This window comes from Triplophysa rosa, linkage group LG17 (assembly GCF_024868665.1).
Source record: "Triplophysa rosa linkage group LG17, Trosa_1v2, whole genome shotgun sequence".
Taxonomy (NCBI): domain Eukaryota; kingdom Metazoa; phylum Chordata; class Actinopteri; order Cypriniformes; family Nemacheilidae; genus Triplophysa; species Triplophysa rosa.
The window spans coordinates 10,684,642-10,707,859 of record NC_079906.1 but is presented as its reverse complement, the minus strand read 5'-3'; the positions used below and the strand labels follow the sequence as shown (position 1 = coordinate 10,707,859).

General features: G+C 38.4%; 1 protein-coding gene across 2 annotated transcripts in view; it reads left to right on the top strand.

Annotated features, from left to right (window-relative positions):
* Nucleotides 1-23,218, top strand: part of ipo11 (importin 11) — a 148,136-nt gene that overhangs the window by 89,540 nt on the left and 35,378 nt on the right. For both annotated transcript variants that reach the window (XM_057356365.1, XM_057356366.1), the window contains 5 exons: nt 10,790-10,869; nt 13,226-13,306; nt 17,939-18,034; nt 18,126-18,239; nt 20,394-20,515. In XM_057356365.1, coding sequence (XP_057212348.1) covers nt 10,790-10,869; nt 13,226-13,306; nt 17,939-18,034; nt 18,126-18,239; nt 20,394-20,515 — 493 coding nt within the window. The remainder of the gene's footprint in view (nt 1-10,789; nt 10,870-13,225; nt 13,307-17,938; nt 18,035-18,125; nt 18,240-20,393; nt 20,516-23,218) is intronic.

The following is a 23,218-nucleotide window of genomic DNA, read 5'->3' as shown; positions in this document are numbered from 1 at the left end:
ATTATCCTCAGTATTCTTGTGGTTACAGGAGTCTCTTCACTGACCGATCTGTGAAAAGACCCCATTAAGAAATACACAAATATTAGAGTAATAGTATTTAGAAAGGGTTGCAGTGTTGTTGTAGGTGTAAATGTGCAAGCTGTTCATTCAAGTTCAAACTCTTGGATAGTTCATCAAAAAATGAAAATTCTGTCATCATTCGCTCACCCTTTTGTCATGTCAAATCTGTATGACTTTCTTTCTTCTGCAGAACACAAAAGAAAATATTTTACAGAAAGTTGGTAACCAAACAACGGCATTACGCATTCATTTCTATTGTATGGACACAAAACCAATGCAAGTCAATGGGTACCGCCATGGTTTGGTTACCAACAATCTTTAAAAAAACATATCTTCTTTTGTGTTCTGCTGAGGAAAGATAGTGATGCCCGTTTGAAATGACATGAGATAAATTATATTTAAAACAATTTTTTGGGGGGGGGTGAACTATCCCTTTAATACTTACCTGCATTGATGTTAAAACTTCTTTGTTCTTTGTTGAAGAACTTGGATTTGGACAGCTCGGGTACATTATTGGTAGCAAGCTTAAAAATGATGGCTGATCTAGTGTTTTAATAAAAAGCAGATTGCTATTAAAGCTTGTTTTCCACTTCATTGAACATATAGATTATTGCTTTGTGGGCAAACCGAATACCTAGCGTTTTTGTCGATCTCTTGAGTTTTTTGCGCACACAATAAAAACGCACAGCACCTAATACCTATGTACCTACCACATTGCAGACGAAGGAATGGAAGCTCTGTATTAGAGTCTTCAATGTACAATAAAATCTTATTTGTGGATTGCAATGAAAGATATTTATTTTGCAAAGTGTAGACAACACCATAAGCACTTCCTGTTTCTTTTTTTTATATTTCACATACTGCATATAATGAAGCATTAAAGATGGCTTATTATCTAGAAAAACACGATTTAGGTTTTCTATAGTTCAACTGGTGGAGCATGCCGCTAGCAATGACAAGGTCACGGGTTCGATTCCAAGGGACTGCACATACTGATGAAGCGTATAGCTTGTCTACACTGTTAAATATCAGTTTTTTCTCTCCTGTGGCTGTAATAGAATTGGTTAATTAATCGTTTGATTGGCTCACTGTAATTAAGTGTGCTTGCATCACTGCCTTCCAGAACTCTGGGAAATGTCACACAAAGGTACTTGCTCGAGATGGAGCGTTCACAGCTCTCCACGTAGTAGCGTAAGGCCAGCACCTCACATGACCTCAGACTGTGGAAAAAATCTGCATGAGCGTCGTAGCCGAGGGATGGCGGAGGTCAGCGCGAGGGAAAGAGACGATAGGAGAAAGCATTTCATTAAAGCATATGCCGGCGCATTGAAATGCAAAGAGAGTGGACTGATTGAAGCGATTTTTCCATTTGCATGATCATTTCTTCTTTGCTCGCCTCTTTCAGGTGCTGGTAATATTAGCACAGGGGCCTGTTAACACTCTTTCATAAATTCCTCAGGGAGCTAGTTAAGCAAAAAATAAAATAAATTTCTCTCCATCAGATGGAATGAGGGTGACCTCTGGCCGGGAACGAGTCAGCATCGTCTCGAATCTCAAAAGTACATTTTACATTTATGCATTTGGCAGACATTTATCCAAAAGGACTAACAGTGCAGGCAAGATCATTTTTTGAATGCATTCTCTGGGAATCATACCAATGATCTTGTTAGTACAATCCTTTACTGTTACAGGTTTTGGTACTGAGTACTAAGATGGGCATTCATCTCACTTCTTTGCAGTCAGATTACTGCACTCCCGGCTTTCCGATATGTGCAGCGTGAGGGAGTATAAACTCAATAACTACCTGAGACAGAAAGTAAAAATAATTAAAAAGTTACAGGTTGTTGCCCGCCACCAGCTCTCTGGCGAACGCAGCGCACCGTTCAGTCCGGCTTTTGGGCTCCTCGTCTGACTGGATGATGAAATCTTATCATCTGTTGTAACTTGGCGTTCTTAGCAGCATCCGACGGGGGACTAGATCCCCCACTTTCTTCTACTCTCTGTGTTCACAGCCACTCACCTGCTGGGGTCTGGGATGAAAGGTGTCTGCCGCAGCCCTCCTGCTGGCTACACTACCGACTCTCTCTCAGTCTGTGTGTGCGATTCAGAAATGGCCTAGTGTGCTTCTGGAGTTCATCTTTGTAATCATGGATGTCCCAGTTTAGAAAAGAAGTGTAGTTTGAAAATATTGCAAATCAAACTTTAAGGTGTAATCCTATTTTTTTTATTGATAAAATAATGATGATCCTCATATTAATAATAACATATTTTTATTATTATTATGACTTGTAATAATAATAATTATAGTTATAGTAATAATTGTTGTTGTTATTGGTAGTAGTAGTTGTAGTAGTAGTAAAAGTTGTAGTAATACATACATGACAATAAAAGCAACAATAATAATAAATATTGGTTTATTTTTAGCGTTATTATTAGTAGTAGTAGTAGTAATAATAAGAAATGTACAGATTTGTGTGTATTAATATTAATTATTATTGCACATACATTATTACTTGTGTGATGAAAACATAGTTATTAATGATAGTAATAATAATAATGTATTTTATTATTATTATCATATACAGTATATATCATATTATATCGCATTTATGTAATTAGTATTATTAACAATATTATTAGTATTATTGTTATATTATTATAGCTGTGAGAAAATGGCCACTATGCTTCAACACACAATCAATATTAATTTTAATATGTAATGTGCTACTAATAGCACTACATGGTGGCTTGGGCAGAGCTTTTCAAATGTATTTTGTGTGTACCAGACCTGCAGAGTTACAGGAGATCAATGACTTTTCAGCAGCTCGCATGGGATTACAGTTTATAGTGGAAATGTTGACACTTGATTTAATAAGGTTTTCCGAAATGTGATGAACTTCTCTATTTGCGACGGCAGCGATTCATTAGTGGTGTAAATACTCATACCCCAGACGATGCACAGTCCCGCACGTACACAACAGAAATCCCATAATAAATAGACTCGGGTGCTGTGAGATTTGCCTTTTAAAATGCCAGATCATTTGTTGTAGCTTTAATAACCCAAGAACGTTTCTTACCAGTTTCAATAGCCTCGCTGAATTTCTCAAATGCCATCAGGTTGATGCTTGAGCCATTTTGCTTTGCTCGTAACCATTCACAAAAAAGTGCCACGTTTCTATAGTGAGTCAGCTCCGTTTTACTGATGGACTGATTGATCTTGACAGCACTGGAAATGTTTTCTCGCCCACCCTCCGTTTTATCAGACCCTACAGTAGAAACTGTCAGCGGATGATCGTTTTGTGTTGACCCCAGCAGCAGGAGCTCACAGATTGTTTTCTCAAACTAAATTTGGCCTTATAGACGTTCCCGCAAGCCCTCGGCTGGTTTACTGCAGTAGAAAAATAAGGTTTCTTGGCTGCCACAGCTCAAACTGTCGATTGTGCAGTTGAGTTTAATATTCACACATGATGTCTGTTTCTTTATGGATAGGAAATGATGGTCTTCCTGCCGTTTGTCTGGTTTTCATCTTGGCAAAAGATGCTCTTCTGATCACTCCTTGGTGCGTCTCGTGGCATTTTTAATGAAAAAAGGTCTGGCTGCTCACGCTGTTAGCTGTGTTTATTGGCCGTGTCAAGAAGTCAGTGCCCGTGAGAGATGTGGAACATCGTCTGCGTTTCATAACAAGCCTTTAGAGATGGAGAAAAGTGATCCTTTTGGACTTTATTGTCCAAACTTTTAGAAGCATTTGGTTGTTGCAAAGCTCAGGTTGCTTGTTAGTTTTTCATGTTTAATAAAAACATTATTATACATTTGAATTGTGTGTTACAAACTTGGATTTATTTCTGGATGAAATGTTAATGTCGTCTTATGACTCTCTGCAGGTCTGAAGAGCCTAATGCGCTCCTCTATTCATATCACAGTCAGGATAATGAATTAATACAGCTATACATTTAGTGATTTGTGATGGTGTACTGTATGTCTGCTCATAATAGTAGCGCTCACAGAGAGATCCTAATAACAATCATGGTAAGATTTGAAAAATCTATAAATGAGATTGCAATGGATCATATCCTGCTGGGAGAAATCTTTAGAAGCAACGTTTTTATGCCTTTTTGCTTTTACGCCTTCGATTTCAACCCTATATGCTCTGAGAGAAATGCTTAATAGCTCTGCCAAGGAAACGGATGAGACGCACCGTCACACTGTTCATACATATTGAAATTAAGTTTATTTGCATAATTTTGGTAAAAAAAAGGTTTTTGCACACAGGTGACGCTCTTCGCAGGGTACATCCAATTTTCTAAGGAAATGAATGCAGCCTTATTTCTGCATTATCATCAAAGCTGCTGGGAGCAATTTTTAACATTGTGATATTAACATAAATGGCTTAATGTTTTTTCCGTTAGCTTGCTTTTGAATTTCTTCCATTACTTTGTAATGTTGGCTGTATATAAACTGTAAGTCTCAAAACATGATATGTTATAAGGTAATTATCATTTTTTTTGGATTGCTGTTGGCATTATATTGCCAGTTAGAGTACCACTGTGTATTTTTTGGAGGATCTATTGAGATAAATGCAATATAATGTACGTAACTATGTGTTCAGACTATGTAAACTATGTGTATAAAGACCTTACATGATGAAGCGTTATGTTTTTATTACATTAGAATGAGCTATTTCTATCTACATACACCGCGGGTCCCCTTGCATGGAATTCACAATGTTGTTTCTACAGTAGCCCTAAACACACAAACTGCTCTACAGAGCACATTTCGTAAATACGCCATCTCCTTCGGCAAAGAAGCGAAAACGTGATGACGTCTTAGTTCTTTGTCAGCCACCGTAGTGCTTCAAAAAGGAGGGGTGGAGTGAGCCGTCGGCTGCAATTCGTAACCTCACCACTAGATGCCACTAAATTTCATACACTTGACCTTTAAATGTTTACTGTTAATTCACAATATTGCGTGTTTATTGCCTAATAGTTATAGCTTTTTTGGTTTACTGACCTTTCTGAATCATGTTATGGTCAAAATCTATTGAGGTATGAGTTGGCTCCTACAAATATATATTATTGGCTTTTATTTAATGTCAGTGAAAAAGATTGGTAGCTGTATACAGGATTTATTGAATCCTATTTGTCGTTTTTACATTTAGATGCATTAGCAATGCCCCTCACACATCTGTTTGGCTGACAAGTTGCTTTATTTTTCTTTGCCTCTGGGCACGTTGAGTTCAGCCCTTTGCTGTCTGCACTATCGAGCACTGAACAGTCCTGAAGGCCTCCCAATACCTCATGATGTCTTAGTGGAGCAGCAAACAATGGCTGAATATTCAAAGAAAATTAGGGTAAAGTATGAAATTGCAATAATTGCTTCCTGTTCCTTACCCATGAAGTTAGACCTTGAAGTCTGCTCTTTCTGAAGGGCCTTCATTATCTTTCCGTTTTTAAACGGTCTGGGTTCTTCATAAATAAGCAGCGATAAATAATAAATATGCATCATATTTTCTTATATTAGTTAGACGGTTTGTAGCATATTTTAGCATTTATTTTTTTAATAATTTATTTCAGGTCTCTAAAGGGATAGTTCACCCCAATAAACATGACACGTTAGTATGACTTTCTTCCGCAGAACACAAAAGAAGATATTTTGAAGAATGTTCATAACTGGCACCATTGACATTGGCATTGGTTTTGTATCTGTACAGTGGAAGTGAATGGGTGCCAGTGCTGTTCGGTTACCAACTCAACTTAAAATGTGTTTTGTTGTGTGTTCTGCGGAAGAAAGTCATAACAGGTTTAAAATGACAAGAAGGCGAGTAAATGATGACAGAATTTTCTTTTTTGGGTGAACTATCACTTTAACTGCTTTCATTTTCTATTCAGGTTGCATGTGCAGCCTATACAAAACTGACATGAAACGGAAAGAAAAGATTTCATACAGCCTTATAGCGGCATGTTTAATCACGTCTTGATGAACTGGTCATTATATTCTCAGAGGGAGCTGGTTTAGTCAAAGCAGGATTAGCTCATAACTCACACTGACTGCATTACTGTGAGAATTCCCAGCTAATTATGCTTAAACACGGATTTCAACACAGGCTCCACAAATATTAATTTTACAGTTCCCTGTGGCACCACTAATAGATTAAAGATACTAGCACATTGTTCTTTGGAAAAACAATCCTTTAGTTTGCTTTTATGGTCCTCTAAGGCGTCTTTACATAAACTATAGTAACAGCAGCTAGTGGAGATATTAAGATTGTGTTTGTCTATAAATGGTTTTATTTCGATTTACATATGGCTTTGTTATGGCTTTATTGACGTCATTTCGAAGGAAATGGCAACGTAGGTCACTTCTCTGACATACCGTGCTGTACAAATCAGATTTGTTTACCCTTCGCCTGATGAATCACAGCTCGATAATTACAAATAAGCATGTTTCTAAGCATGGGCCTTTCCTCTCCTAAACCGTCCATCACTCCAGATTACGTCTCTGTATGACAACATGCTTGTGACGCGCTCATTTCTGCGCTCGAGACTGTCGTTCAACTGATGACATAAATATTCATGAGGCACACGAGACGGTTGAAATTAAATTGTTTCGTACCTCATCATCCGTAACTGTGTGTGAATCACGGAGAAGGCAAGTAGAAGACATGGAGCGACTGTCTCTGTCATTTATTTATTGTGAAATGGGAATGATTTTAATTTTCATTCAAGTGATTTGAACTCCGAGGTGTCCGCGGACAGCGTTCTCAAGTGTCGAATGAAGATGAAGCTTGAAGTGCTCTTGTATTTGAAACTGACCGCTTAGCAGTGTTGAGCAAAGCACATTTTGGAGAAACCCGTTGCTTTATTTCGGACTGTTAAAACTGGTTCAGCACAACCACGTATTTAGAGGAAAGTTTCTTGATTCACTAGACATGTTTTAGAACTGGACCACCTTCTGTCGTAATATAATTTGTCTTTCTGGTTACATTGATGGTTTCTCACAAGTGTTAGATTCTATCCCACAGCTAACCCAAGTTTTTTATGTATTTTTTAAATTATTACATTAACTCTCGCTGTTGCAAGTAGATTGCATAGGAAGTGTCATTTATGACAGTATTAGAGGTACAAAATGTATTATACAGTATACTGAATTTGTAATATAAGGGCGGTTCAAGAAAATATGAACAACCCCATACAAGGTGTTATTTTATGACCTTACATTATATCAAAGTATTTTACTTATCTTAAAAAGGTCAAGTGTGTTTTATATTTTACTGTTATATACCAACTAGAGCTGTAATCGGGCCTTAAAAGTTAGGCCCGACAGTGCCCGAGCCCGACAGAATTTGGCCCGAGCCCGACAAGTACATTTTGATTGACAGCTTTTTAAAAGCCCGAACCCGTTTATAGCCCGACATTAGGCTATTCAAATGTGCGCACGCGCACAGCTTTTTGTCAAGAATGAGTCATTTATACATGTTTTAACATAATTTATTAATGACTAACGTAGGCTATAGGCCACTTGGATGTTGGAACAAAGAAATAAATAAGTCCTCTGTAACATCTCACATATCCCACTGGCTCATTATTCTCATTATGCACATGGTCAAAACTTTTCCACACCTCAGACTTTGCTTTAGTTGCTGGTGCAACCAAAACGTAATCGCCAGAGGCAAGCCTCCGTTTTACCTCCTCAGCCAACCCGTTCTCACTCCCGACTCGTCACATATTTACGGTCGGTCAGCGCCCCACGGCGTCACATATGAACGCGCAGAGTACCCCTTTGGCGTTGTTTTTCGACGAACAGGGAACTGCGTTGCTGTTTTCTAAATGCTCCAGACCGAGATGCGTGCAATTCTTAGCATTTCATAATTATTTATGGTTTTAATATTTTGTAGCACCTAACCCCAACCTCACCCTAAACCTAACCCTAACCACTTCTCAGCCATATAAAACACAACACGCGAATAAAAGTACAGTCACAGGTATTTATTACACAAAGTGACCAAAAGCATTACAAAATAAATCAAACAACTCGTTTCGCATACCTTTTTGCACCAAAGCCTTACGATAACATTACAATGGAGATGCCGTGCGTGTCCGTGAATACATGAACTCGGCTGAGGCTCCCATTCAAAAGATAAACCGGAACAGCTAGATGCAGTCGTTTGCGGGAGCCAATACCGTTTCACGTTCAAAGCCAACGAAATGACGCGATCGCACACGAGACACGGGAAAGCCAATGGCATCGAAGCTGACGTAACTTCCTCTAGCGGCAAATTTTGAACTTCGTTCTTCACTGGATTTGAGATTTACGGCGGACGGTGATCCCTTTCGCATCTGTTCCTCGTACAAATCGATCGTTTCATGTTGGTACCCTTGGAATGTCTGTATTTTTGAACGACATTGTGACTTGTATTATGTGTTTTATATTACGATAAATAAACTGTTTTAAACATTCAATAAACATTACTTGCTCAAACTGTCTGAATAGTGTCATGTAAATGCAATTATCCTGGCCATTAAACTTAAATTAAACCCCGAAACATCATCATTGCAAATTATATCTAATATACATTTTCATAATGACGTGAAATTCGCGTGCCCTTCACGTCGAAAAACGACGTCAAAGGAGTACCCTGCGCGTTCAAAAGTGACGCCGAAGGGCGCTGACCGAGCATAAATGTGTGACGAGTCGGGAGTGAGAATGTGTTGCAACCCTCAGCATCCATTTTTGCATCTTTGTCGCGCTAATCGGAACGCATCACATGACCGCTCATTTATCGCGCAAGCCTGAGCCCGGCCCGAGCCCGTGTAAAATGATAGAAATTAAGCCTGAACCCGACCGAACCCGTCGGGTCACGTCGGGTTCGGGCAAAGATCTTCAGCTCTAATGCCAACTAGGCAATTCCATACAAATATCAACCTTAAGATGAAAGTTTTTACCAAAGGTTGATACTGATAGGTCAGATGTCAACATTTGTTGGTTAACTTCGTTTAAATACCCATGTGGAGTCTTGACATTTTTAAAGCATAGTTTTCCATAGTCAGGTAAGTGAATTGTCACAACCATAACGCTCCATAATTCTCATAAATGGCCACATGAAAATTTAAATCTAGTAATTATTTTATGTTCTGTAAAAAGTCATTTGTTGGGTATCATTGCTTCTGGTTAGCACATTTTGATTCACAGAAATCCTACAGTGTATTTTGTCTCTCAAAAACGTGCATCCATTTTGTCACATCCATTAACGCATTTTCCTCTTTTAAAATCGAAAACTTGTGTATAGACTGATATTTTTCTGATGTCTGGACTCTATCACCAGGGGTTTAGTAAAATATAAACAAATTATTCAATATACTTGTAATAAATACATTCTCTGAGAATTGATATTTCAAATTTTTCCCGAAAGTGTCACATCCGTAATGCTGGAATTGCCCAACTATAGACACATATTACTTTCTGAAGATGGTGGCACTGTCAAAACATTGCTTTCTTTGTTTGAGCAACGCTGGTTTACAAATGGTGTATGTTTATGTGTGTGGCATTAATTTTATCCCATAAAGACATCATTTCCTTTTTCAAAACAGACACGTGACCTTGTGTATGGGGCGATTGGTGTATTTTTCTGTCCATCCAGCTTCCAATAGGGCTTGTGATGTTGTGTTAAAACTTGACCAACTCAGCTCAGAAAAGCTATTTTATCTTCAGATCATCAGCTGGCAATGGACACAAATGGTGTGTGTGTGTCACTGGGGAATTGTGCTGAATTGGGACCTTCTTGACCTTTGGAAAGCAAAAAAAAAATCTAGCCGTTTCAGGCACAATTGAAGCAGTGAGTCTGCCATCTCTCATTACTGTTAACAGTGCAGGGGTCACCCCACACTAAAGCCCTCGAAATTCCCCCCAAATCCTGTTCAGCCTTTGAGACATTCTGCCATTTTTTTTATCCGAGGTCACCGTCGATGCGTGCAAGGTCATCTCCAAAGGGAACCCGGGACAGTCGGCATTCTGAATCTCCCAGTATATGAGTGAATAACTCTTTAGAGTCTACTGAGGCTTGTGCGCAGCGATCGTGTTTAGAAGAATCTGTCTTGGTTAACGAAAAAGGCCACAGTTTAATTTAAGCTTAACAAGATCAACCGCAGCGTCTAATTGAAAGGGATTATTGGACTCCATGGCAACTATAGCAATAAATAGAACGATAAGTGCTAGATGAGTGACTTGCTCCGTGATTGCAGCTGCTCATATTACTTATTCCTTGTTGTGCCAGTGTACAGTGTTTAAATGTAATTGTTAGTCTAATTTCTGAAAGATTATTATCTCTCGAGTCACAGCTTGCTGTCTTGTAATCTTGATTTATACGCTTCACTACCCGTGAAAAGGACTTCCGGAACTGTGGTAGAGGAAAGAATCTATTCCCTCATGCACTGTTTGTTCTCAAATGATTCTTGATTGATCCACAAAATGTGATTTTCCTATTCAGATTTTTTAATCATCATTTTTCTTATACACAAGACAAAACGTTGGTTTTGCTATCTGGCTTGTTTCCATCTCCAGCAGCTTGACTTCTCGATGAGTCAAGAGTGTTTGAAAATGTCTGGGTTCCAGAATGCTCTTTTGTTATACGAAAACTATTACCACTGTCTCCTGCATCGTCGTGTTGTCCCCCGATTGTCATTTCTGTCGATCTTCCTCCACCCCTCAATCATTTTATTTGGTTTCTCTATTTCAGAACTGAGCTCGGAGAATGTGAGAACCTGCTTTCAGATCATCAATGCCTACATTTATCTCTCGGCAACAGATTTCTTACAGGTGAGTGCAAGAAAAATAACAAACTTCAAAAAAGAAGTCCTTCAAAGGGAGCGAAGATGGAAATTACGGTATTAATGAAGTGTGATGTAACCTTACGTGCACTTTTCTGGGAAGATAAATGTGGCGGAAATTTGAAAAGATTAGTATGTGAGATTACGGTTTAGAATGATAGTGGACGACCAAGGTTAATGACTTACTTTTACTGAGTCAGTTCTGATATGCAGTTTACAAAAAAAAGGTTTTCTTTAACTCTTGAATTAATATGTTTGTGTTGTAGCTTACACTTACATGAAAACCTTAATTATAACTTGATTATTTTCGCAATAGCAAGAAAATTATAGTGCAATAAAGTTAGCAGGATGTAAATAAAGCTGAAGTTAGCATTTGCTTAGTGAGAGATTAACAGTTAGCTTGCATGAGGGTGTCAACTTCAGGCATCGATTTCAATCACATGTTTATTGTTTTATGTACAGTGCCCTCTACTATTATTGGCACCCTTGGTAGATATGAGCAAAGAAGGCTGTAAAAATAAATCTGCATTGTTTCTCGTTTTCAACCTTTATTTAAAAAATCTACAAAATTCCAACATTTCATTGAAGGAAAACAATTTGAAGTAGGGGGAATTGTAAAAAGAGTGTTTTCTTCCATACATGTTGGCCACAATTATTGGAACCCTTGTATTTAATACACTACTCAACCTCAATTTATAAGAAAAACCGCTCTGAGTGTTTTCTTTTCAGTCTGATGAGGTTTGAGTCATCCGAGTCCATTCCTCCATAAAGAATTTCTCCAGATACTTCAAATGTTGGTGCTCCCTCTTCTTCAGTTCATCCCACTCATTTTCTATAGGGTTCAGGTCAGGCAACTGGGATGGCTATGGCAGGATCTTGATTTTGTGTCCAGTGACCCAATTTTTGTTGATTTGGATGTTTGTTTTGAACTAGAGATGCACCGATTGCAATTTTCTTTGCCGATTCCGATTTCCGATTTTATTACAAGTGAAACCTGCCGATTCCGATTTTCTATCCACAAACTATAATTGACAGTATACTGTATATAAAACCATATTAACTTTTCTTCAATACACATTTTTTTATTTTCATTGAATAAATGATTGAACATTACAATTTCCCCAAATTTCCCTAAATGCAGTTCTCCAAGCTGCATTAAATTACAGAATCTTCTCTTTCCCAAACAACTCTTAAATTGAAGAACTCTGTGACTGAAAAGAAGTACAAATAATAAAATATAACTAAACATGTCACTTAATTTACCTTTTTCATTTTTGTACTCATCTCACAAAAGTCTAAGATAACAATAAAATACTTCAACTTTATTCTTGACTGTTTCTGTTTATGAAACTAACATTGCTTTATTTCATTTTTTCTGAAATGTAAAATAAATTGTCTTTATCTTGTGTCTGTAGTATTAAAAGAAGTGGGTTGATTTTTGCTGCAACTTCAATAAAAAAGTTAAAAATCTTATGAGTATCAATCAGATATATATCACATATATTGGTTGATTTATTCATTTTTTAATATTTTGGATTTTTAAAAACAAGTAGAAGTCGTGTTGAATGTCATTTTACCTAGGTGAAATGACCACAGTTTTAATGTAAGACAAGGAATCAGGTTGAATGGAATTTACGTTTGTTTTACACAGAGTGAACGACTTCAACATGAGTTTAGCATGTGTCAGAGTTTAGCATCACTGTTAGCATATATACCCCATGTAGACGGAGCAGCGAGAGATGAACTACAGTGTTGTACAGTACATGATGCGTGTGCACGCGCGTGCAGTCAGCGAATATGAGAGATGCGCGTCAGTCAGCAGAGACACACGCGAGTACAAACGAGCCGTGAAAGACAGGCTGTGCGCGCACACGTTTACATGTTTACTTGCGGCTTTGAGTGTACTGACGGCTGTGACGTTCTTGCCCGCATCACGGGAAACAGAAGATCGGCTTGGAATCGGCGAGACGTGAGACTGACCGGCCGGTCACCGGTCGGGCCGATCATACGAAAAAACGGCCGATTCCGATCTCTTGCCGGTCAATCGGTGCACCTCTATTTTGAACCAATGTGCCAATGGACGATCTAACCACGACCCATTATAATATTTCTATAAGAGCAAGTCAGGTTTTTATTTTTATATCTGTTGGTATTTGATATAAAACATGTTTAGAAATAGAAACAATGCAGATTTATTTTTATATTTTAGGAACAGTTCAAAAAATATTTTTTGATATTTCGCTGTCATTCTGAAACCTTGGAAGGACAGCAACGATATAAAAAACGGCTAAATAACACACTTTACACTACGGACTTCTCTCTATTTTTACCCCTGTAATTTTCAGAACTATGCCGAAGCCCTCTGCAGATCTTTCTGTGAACTGCTAAAAGACATCTCCACAGAGGGACAAGTCCAGGTTTTGAAGGTACGATTCGATCCCTCACACTCTTTCACAAACAGACTGATCAATCTTTCTCGTAAGGCTCTTTTGTGGCCGCATTCTTGTTGTGAAATGAAGTGGCCTGGCTCAGCTGCAGAGTAATGACTGGAAAATCATTCCTCAGCTCCCTCTTGTTGCTTTGAATAGGATGCAGTTAGCGCTGCTTTTTGACTTCGAAAAAGCTCTCCTCACTTACGCTTTCTTCAGCTCGTGCACTCGAGCGCCTGGATCCGACAGAAGAGGTTCGCTTTTGTCGCCGTCCTTCACCATTCAAACACTTCTGCTTTCATGAAACGATTCGAGTGTTACGACCCTGATATTTTATTACATTATTTTTGTGACCAGTTTAATCAATTCGCTAAGCGTTGCCAGGAATGGTGTTTTATAGCGCAGATGCTTGTTTTACTGTATAGGGGTTGTACGGATGAAGGCTGACTGATGTGGGCATCAAAGTGGACTTTGTAAAAGGTGGTGGGCACAGAAATGTTGTAGATTCCCTGCCAGTGTGCTGCCATTAGAGATAAAGCTTTTAGCTTGGGCTTCCAGCTGGTTCTTCATAGGTTAGCAGATGCACATCGGAGACCTCAAGCCAATTTGGAAGATAACACACCGTCTGTGCTGTAAGAGCTGGAGCTACATTGATAGAGTTTTTGAATCTGCATTTTAGTCTGGTGGCATTTTTTTTGTGATTTTAGAACATGTGCGGACAACTCATCGTTTTTATGTTTCAGTAATCAGCTGAAACATAAAAGTGTGAAAGAGAATTTATGGCCGTTTCTCAATATGCATTCTTCAGCGGTCTTGTGTCCTTCTGTTCTCATTTTACTTCATCAATAACCGTCAAGTCCGGTTCCAATACTCAGGAACACAAGAACAGAAAATGCATGAATTTACCAGGATGTGTTCTTGATATCAAGGATGCATTGAATGCAGACTTGCACGTACCGAACCCGCTTAAAGTCGTATATGTAATTGCGGCGTGCCCATCAGAGTTTTCTCTTCCAAGGCTGCCTCGCAAGACCGGTCTCCGCGAGAACACAAGTCCGTTCTTTGCGTTCTTGGAATTGAGAAACGCCCTATGTGTGTTGCTTCCATTGTGCCAACAGGCAACATCTTTCCATGAGAGGAAAAGTAACGTAATTGGAAAAAGAAAAGCCCAAGGTTATCTGTGATATAACTACATATTTTCCACGGTGTTGTAGAAAGATTTAATAAGTTCATTTTGCTGGTGCAAACCAAGTGCAAGACTTGGAAATAAGTATGCAGGGAAAAACTGTAGTACTGTGTGTGTACAATGATTGTACCGATACTGTATTATTTGCATATTCAAGTAGAAAAGTATAAATCACAATCCATGTTTATTTCTTGGAAAACATTCTGCTCGGGAATCCAGAATAAACGTTTGAGTTTACATAATATATATGTCTAGACATATATTATATAAACGCAAACATATATTATGTAAACGCAAACTTTTATTCTGGATTAATTGTTGAACAGCCCATCATTCTGCATATTTAGATACAAATAATAGCCTACATATTCCTATAATGGTTGGTCATTTAAGATTTTTTTTTTCCCTTCAGCGTTTGCGGATGTCAGACACACTTGTATAGACCTCTGCACAGATTACTTCCACCCCTGCGACTCTTTCTATATTGTTCAGCATGCATTAAAAGTTTGTATAGCCGGTGAACCTGTGACGTGCTGGCAGACATTCTGCGAAGCACAGGTATCATGTTTTATGTGTAAATCATAAAGTCCAAGGACAGAAGTTTTGTAACTCATTAATTAACTTGTTCATGTACATCAGCAGTATCTGGAGGCGTTACATTCGGGTTATTGACATGTTTAATTAACACAGACAGAAGGGCCGTCTTCTCGGTAAATCTGTTTAGAAAGATGTCACTCGAGTCGGCTTAAGGACGGTGTGAAAAGGCGATTTTGCTCTCTTAAGGTGTACATGAATCAAAGCCATTTTAGTTGATGTCCTTTCGTGACTGAAATCACCTTTGTCAAGTGGAACTAATGTGAAGCTCTTCTGTTAAGAGTACTCCGAAATCAAACGCATTCTTTCATGTTGCTTACGCTCTGGAACCGTCAGGCTTAAGGAAACAGGCTTAAACTTGAAGCTGGACGATATTTTAAATGTTGTTAATACATTTGTATTGATATACATGATGTAAAATGTATATTTCATCATTGATTAAGAGACTTGTGAGAGATTTATGGTTCATTCTTGTCTCTTGACTTGTAAGACTGAAAGCGTAATGTCTGTAATGAAAGCGTCAGTTGCAAAAAAGACACCAGAGTTAATAAGTTTGATACCTGTGAAATTTAAACTATTTTAAAGGAGTGTAGATCACTTTAAAATAAGCCCCCATTGACTTTCCATAGTAGGAATAAAAATGACTATGGAAAGTCAATGGGGGCTTGTTTTAAAGTGAACTACTCCTTTAATAAATCATTACAAAATTGATTCAGCGATATGTCGTATCAAATTATTTGAGTAACAATACAGCAGGTATTATTTTTTATATTGTTGTGTATGAATTATAGATTAAATGTTTGTAGGTATGTGTTATGTAAAACGGTCATTTTTGTTTCATTCTGTGAACTACTGACAATATTTCTCCCCAAATATTGTTGCTATTAGCATTTATTTGCAGTAGATGAAATCTGGAGAAACAGGTCCAAATTCAGAAAAGATGCTCTGTTTTTTTTCTTATTCACTTTTAAGCAATACAACAGTAATATTTCTGCATGTATTTAGGAAGAGTTCAACATTTATTTATTTATTTGATGACCTCTTTTTTTATCACAGGTTTCATGGGTCTTGTCATGCTGTCAGTTTTTCTCATTGCTGTTGGATGACTTTGTCACTCCTGAGGTTTGATTTTGTTGAAATTCAACAGACACTGGACTGGAAAGGGCATCTAGAAATGCTTATTAAAAATCACTGCTATATGCATATTGTCTTAGACATTTGCAATATTTTGAAATACATCTCTATTGTGCAGTCCTAGTACATTTTTTATTTAATTTGGTTTTATTTTTGCTATTTCAAGCATTGCAGTTGTCAGGTTCTTATACCGAGGATTGCTGTGGGGTTATAAAAATTATATAAAAATGCGGCTTCCTATCCATCCCGACCAGAGCATCCGTAGGGAAACATGTTGTCGTTCGTGATTGATTTGAAGAACAAACTATGCGGCTGGAGCAAGTACAAGCGTGAGCCCGTAGGGGCGTCTTTATGAATGTAACACACTTGACCACCAGCATGTGTCATGCAGTCAATGCCCACTCCCCCCCGAAAGTGCCATTTTCCAGGTGCAGTCTGCACACGCTCGGTGTAAATTGTAGGCAAGATGACTAAATATAAGGTAACCTCAAAACACTGAAGTGTGCCCAAACATACATTGAGGCCAAAGGATTTTCTCAGTTGTTTGCTTTTCCTCCTTCACACTTGAAAGTCATTGTAGTGGCTTAATTCCCTCGGCAGTTCGCGAAGGCTTTACCAGCTTCGGCTTTATACTGTACTCGACCGTGGCTGCAATCCAGACACATCAGAAGAGTTAGTTTATATGTCTTGTTTCTAAATTACCCTTTTGCAGTCACTTAAGTGAAGTTCTGCTCTCTGTGCCAGGCTGTTCTGCTTGCAGGCAGCATAAAGAAAACCTTGAACGTTGTTGATCACCTTGAGGGACTCGATCATCCTGTCGACATTAGGGTTGCATTGGGTTAATAGGCCGAGAGCTCTTCTCAGACCAGTGGTACTGTAGATTTCCTCAGAGTCTGAACTATGACCGATAGGGCTGGCCCATACAGGATATTGAATGTTTCCAAAGTGCTTTTTTTTGCTAGTGATGTGGAATTAAGCAGCTTTGTAAATGTCATGGCAACTTTGTTACCAAAAGTCCCAGTATGGTGGTTTACTGTATAATATGCTTTGTATTTAAATACTGTTATGTATTGCTATGTAGAGTTATAATGGTGTATCTCTCTCTCTCTCCCTCCCTCCCTTTAAATCATTGAAGCCCCGCCCACACACTATTCCTCGTGACCGGAAGTAAAGAGAGGTCGTTTTGAGTGGGGAATAGGTTAACAATTTTGATTGGAGATTATGATAATAAATAATAAATTGCACAGATAAGTCACCTACAAAAAACACATGATTTCTTTTTATTTCATGCCGTCTTTAAAAGAGAAGACATATACATTCTTGTTTACTTCTTGAATATATCAAAAGTACCTTTGAATATACTTGTATATACATAGCATAAAATATGATTTAAATGCTAAGGCACAGAGGCACGGTATGACTCACACTTTGGATAAACAGTTAAACATCAAACCTTAGCATTTAAATATAAGCTTTCTACACACACACATCATCAGCTCACTCCCTAGAAGTCTTTGCCGTTTTTTTGTAACCGCAGTTCAGCATATAAATATAATGCTTCCTCCAACCCTGCTCCCCGGTCCCATATGTCTGCTTTTCACAGCGTTGGAGGTTGTGTGATCCATTTCTGAGCTGAACATTCCATTTTAACCCGTGCCTACTTTCAATGAATTTGCTATATGAAATGAAATGTTCAATATATTTTTCTCCTGCAGGTTGTTGAAAGTGCCATTAAAGTAAGTCCTATACTGGGCTCCCATATGTTTCAGCCTCTTCTGCCGTCTGTGATACGAGGAATTGTTGAAGGCGAAGTAAGTCTGAACACTATATGATTCTACAGTATCAGCAGTGAAACCGTTTCTTGTTTTCAGTGCTTATAAATACTTGTGTGTTTGACTGCAGAGGTACCCGGTGGTCATGTCTACACACCTGGGGGTGACGGGTCGCATTCTCCTGCAGAATTCAGGCTTTTTCACTTCCCTTCTCACACAGATGGCTGCAGAATTCAACCAGGAGGTGAGGATGACTGCCAGCCCGCCGGCATCTGCTTGCCAGATAAACCAGCGAATGGCACTTAATCATTAAAAAAAAAAAGAGGCTAGTTCTGGTCCTGGATGCTGATTGGCCGATTTACAGAAATAGCATCCATTACAAAGACAAATGAAATGAATAAATTTTAACTATGTGTCAAGGTCAAATTCATTGCACTGAAAGGATCATAAGCAAAAATTCTCGAGCTTCAGCTCTGCGTTGTGTTTTTTGCGGTAGCAGATCTTACTGTAATTTGGTCCCTGTGGAGTCAGACGCCCACATCGAGTCTTTTTCTCTCACCCCTGCGCTGCATCTCTAGCACCCCTACTTGCTAAATAATTGAACTCGTTGGCACTATCGCCGTCTCAGCATATCTCACTATTCTCCATAATTTCTTCAGTCCCAGAAATATCTATCCCACTGAGATTCCATTATTTACAGTATCAGCCAAATAACTTGAAAGTTGGAGGTTTTAATATATTAACCCTGTCAGGCAACTCGAAGCGCCCTAATGTTTTTCCTTTTATCTTGTGGCGGGTGTATTAATCTTGTTTTCACCGTGTGCATCACTTAATGCACTGGTTAAAGGGATAGTTCCCACATAAATGAAAATTCTGTCAGCGTTTCATTGCAGACCTGGGTGCTTTTCTTTTGTCTGTTAAATAAAAAAGGAGTTTTTTCGATGGTGACTACAAGCTGGAAAGTTCTAAAAAAAAGTATTTTATATGACCTCCTGGTCGCCATTTATTTTCTTTGTTTTAAAAAAAGTGCAGCGTGAATATTTAAATTCACCCTGTGGTCGCTAATTTTACTCCTTAAAATTAATCGTTGACCATCAAAATTACACATTTAAACGTTTTTTCTTTGACATTTTGCCTTAAAATAGCTTAGTAACTCTAGTAACTCTACACCTCAGTTTCATTAATGCTGGGGCCACACCAAAAGATTTTTTTTAAGTCTTATAAGAGTTTTAAACGGTGAGAGACCACAAACATGAGGAGAAAAAAGCATTTTGCTCCTGTAATGTGTGGTGCGCCGTGATGTGACAAAGAAAGCACACCACACACACCAACAGATTTTCAAACCGAGTCCTGACTGTGAACACAGGAAATCTCGCAAATTCTCTCGAGATTTCAGAATAAGTTATTATTTCACTGTAAGCTTTGTTTATTATATATGCGTTCAATATAAACAAATGTGTACATATAACCTTTTATGTCATTTTAAAAATATTATTCATCGTTGAGAAATTGCTCAAGCAGCGTCGTCTAAAGATTTAAGGTGGAACAGCACTAGATATAATTTTATTGCAACTCAAATATTGTTGTATTTATGTCTTCACAGTAATTAAAAAAGAATATTAATACAGTTTTGTAAAAAATAGCTGCTGACATTATCACCCGTAAGAGTCTACTGTTTCCGCTAGCTCCACTGGACCTATTTTTTCTGTACCACCTTAAAGCATCCGCACACTCGGACTCCAACCACTACCGTTTAAGATTCGGGGCGGCTCCGATGTTCTTCCGATCAGGTTCATTCACTCTTAACACACATCACACCACAGGGAAATCTTATAAGAGAATCTTTAGAGACGTTTAAGATCATTGGGACTTTACCCAGGACTGTCGGAAGGGGAGAAATCGGCCCGATTATCTTTTGGTGTGGCCCCAGCATTAGTCTATCCCCGCCAGCAGTTCCAGACGCTGCTAAAACTGAAAGTGAAACTGAGAGCTGACACAGCAGTGCAGCGATCATTTTAGCCCGAATATATGCGCCGTCTTTGCATATTTATGCCTCAAACTGCTGATCCACAGGGGTCAAATGAGTTGATGTGATTGGTTACAGGGTAATGATGTCATTAACCAGAGCAGTTTCAAATGGCATTTTTTTATTGTCTTTGGTGAAGAAAATACTCCGCAATGGTTTCAAAGTGTAAATTTGCACATGGTTTGTCTTAAAGAATATTAAAAACACCACACAAACGTATAAACAACATTAAAAACTTTTCATCGCAAAAGAGGTCTTTAAAGTATCTTAGTTTGGTTTCTGTTGAAGAAAGTCATACGGGTTGGAAAGGCATGAGTCAATTTTTTGCACTTTAAATATGAAATGAAAATGTTTATCTCTTGTTTGTCACAGGCAGACCAGCTCTTAGGAAACATGATTGAAATGTGGGTAGACCGCATGGACAACATCACCCAGCCCGAGAGGAGGAAGCTTTCTGCTCTGGCTCTCCTGTCACTTTTACCGTCTGAAAACGGGTTAGTCATCTTACAAACGCTGCAGCTTCTTCCTGTCACATTTGCATGTAGATCTCTCAGGCTTGTATACAGCATTAGGTCGGAAAGCTGTACAAATTGTAAAATTTCTACAAACGACTTGACATTTCGCTTTAAAAAGCAACGTTACGCAATATCACTCGGCACACCGGTTGGTATCTCTTGGGTCGGGCGACGGATGTCAGCAATGCTTCCATTATCGTGCCTTGTCACACGGCGAGATTACGTGTCTTGTTATAAAAAGTAACCTGTATGGTAGCGCTATTATGTATGGGGCTGTCATTTGCATACGATCATGATATCAGCTGTCAGATTTCCCGTGAAGGGAAATGAGTCATTTTACCTGTAATATTACATGTCATTTAAAATAACACGTTTTACAGTTCAATTTATCTTGGCCTTTTCCTGTGCTTTAAATTATTTTTATGCGAAATTCTTGAGGCCAGATTTTAAAGCGGGTGTAACATAGACAGTACTACTATGTCTTTAATGTTCTCAAAGCTTAATTTCCAGCCCATTTATATAAACTGAGCTGGAAGAAGTGTTCATACAGAAGTCATCGCAGGCATGACATTCTCAACAAGCTCTGTTTAATAGCAAAAAAGCAGTTGAAGATTAGAGTACAAAATAGAGGTCTCAGTGACAGTTAACCTGTTAGCCATTTGAAAGGTACTGGTAGATGTGTTTCTTCAAATAAGATCAAAATTAATGTAAATATCTTTGTGTATGTGTAAACCGTCCTTGGAACATGTTACAGAGGATGAGAATATCAGTCATGGACACTTCTATTTTTTTCAATATTTCTTCATTTTTATTATACGTGAATGTTCTGTCAATTATTTTTTTGTCATTTGAGAACATCTCGTAGAGCATCGAATTGTTTTTTCAGAACGGTTTATTTTTACAGTTTAAATTACAACATATAATGCACTCAGAAATCAGGACGTGTTATGGTAATGAGAATTTCAGCAAAAAGAGAAATAAAATGCATAAATAATTCATTCCTATGTTAAATTATGGTTTGCGCGTGGTAGAAAACACAATTACAGTATGTTTATTATTTTTTTATGTTACCAAAACATATGTTTTATAACAAAAAAATGTACTGCCATGATGTTTCAGTGGTTCCTTGAGAAAGACCCTTTCATGTGCCTAGCGTGTTACATTAAAAAGGAAGTAAATATTACAAATAAACATAGCTTAAAACTTCTCTCGAGGAAATAGAAACTCTTCACATTTCTCATTACAATAGAAAATGTTGAATCAGGTTGCATGAAAGCACATCAGCATGTCCCTACATGCACGCTCATGTTTAGACCCTCTGTTGCCTGTTTGTCGCCAAATCATTTCACACTCCCGGTTTGTCTTATCTATTGCATGCATTCGCACATTGTACATGCATATCCGTCTATGCGTGTGCCCACCGCGAAGCCTCGGATTATGGGGCGACATCGGCGATTTGAATGAACTACAATGCGGCGGCAGGTCTGTTGTCACCTTATTTCATTGAGATTGATCGTACAAGCCACTGTTCTATGAGATCAATAATGACATCAATACCAGAGCCCTTCATTGTCAATCTCTCTCCCACCCCAAGCAGTGGCATATGACAGCTCCATCATGGCCTTGTTTTGCTTCTCTGGGTCTCGGGGCTTTGCTGTGATGTACAAAAGAGGCTCGAGACAGAGTCTGCAGGGGGAGCAGAATAGTCATGTGTTATCACGCTTTGTTGGATACTTGAGGCCGAGCGAACTCTCTGAGCCTCGGTCTCTGAAGCACAGAGGCATGATTGGTGTTCTCTTTATTATTGGCACATTGTGCTTTCTGCTCGCATACAAACAGGGAAAGATCATACAAAAGTGAAATTTTGCACATTTACGCATCCTCAAGTCATTTCAAAACAATATGACAGACGGATTCCTGTCAAACACAGGAGGGGAGATTTGAAAGAATGTGGAACTGTGTTTTTCCATATCATAGAATTCAAGAGTGACTTTCTGCTTAACATCTCTCATCTCACAGTCATAATATGCGAAAACATTTTTAGTACTAAGCAATTAATCAAAATAAAATTGAAGTTGCAAAATGCGATACAAAGATACTGTATCTGGGTTCTTGAATTTTTTGCAACTCCCAGCCTTGACATTAAATCGGCAGAACGACGAGATGTTAAACGCCTCACATCGCTGGACAAACCACTTTTTTTTTTCAGTTTAAAGTTTTCGGCCAAATCATGCAGCCCAACTTAGAGCCATTTTAATAAACGCTGCATTAGAATATTGCAATATACATACTTATTTTAGGAGCGAATTGTGCTCTGCCACAATCCCTTTTCAAATGATTGTTTTTTAATCTGTTTTGGACTTGAGCGACTCAGAGAAAATGATGAAGGCTGAGTCTGAAAGGATATTTAGCCGCGCCGACAGCCTCGCATGAAACCAGGCACAGCATATTAATTTTCACAGGCATTCAGTGGATTCTGAATGGCATCCACTCATCCTGCTATTTACTATTCTATTTGCTCGAGTCTGACTGCACTGTTTCTGAACAAACACTTGTGGCTTTACTGCAATGTTCCAGACACTGAATGTTTCTTCTCGCAGGCGAAATTCGTCACATATAATTTCGCCCCCTAATCGAGCTTAACAACGGGTGATGACGGCATTGAAACCATACATTTGTCTG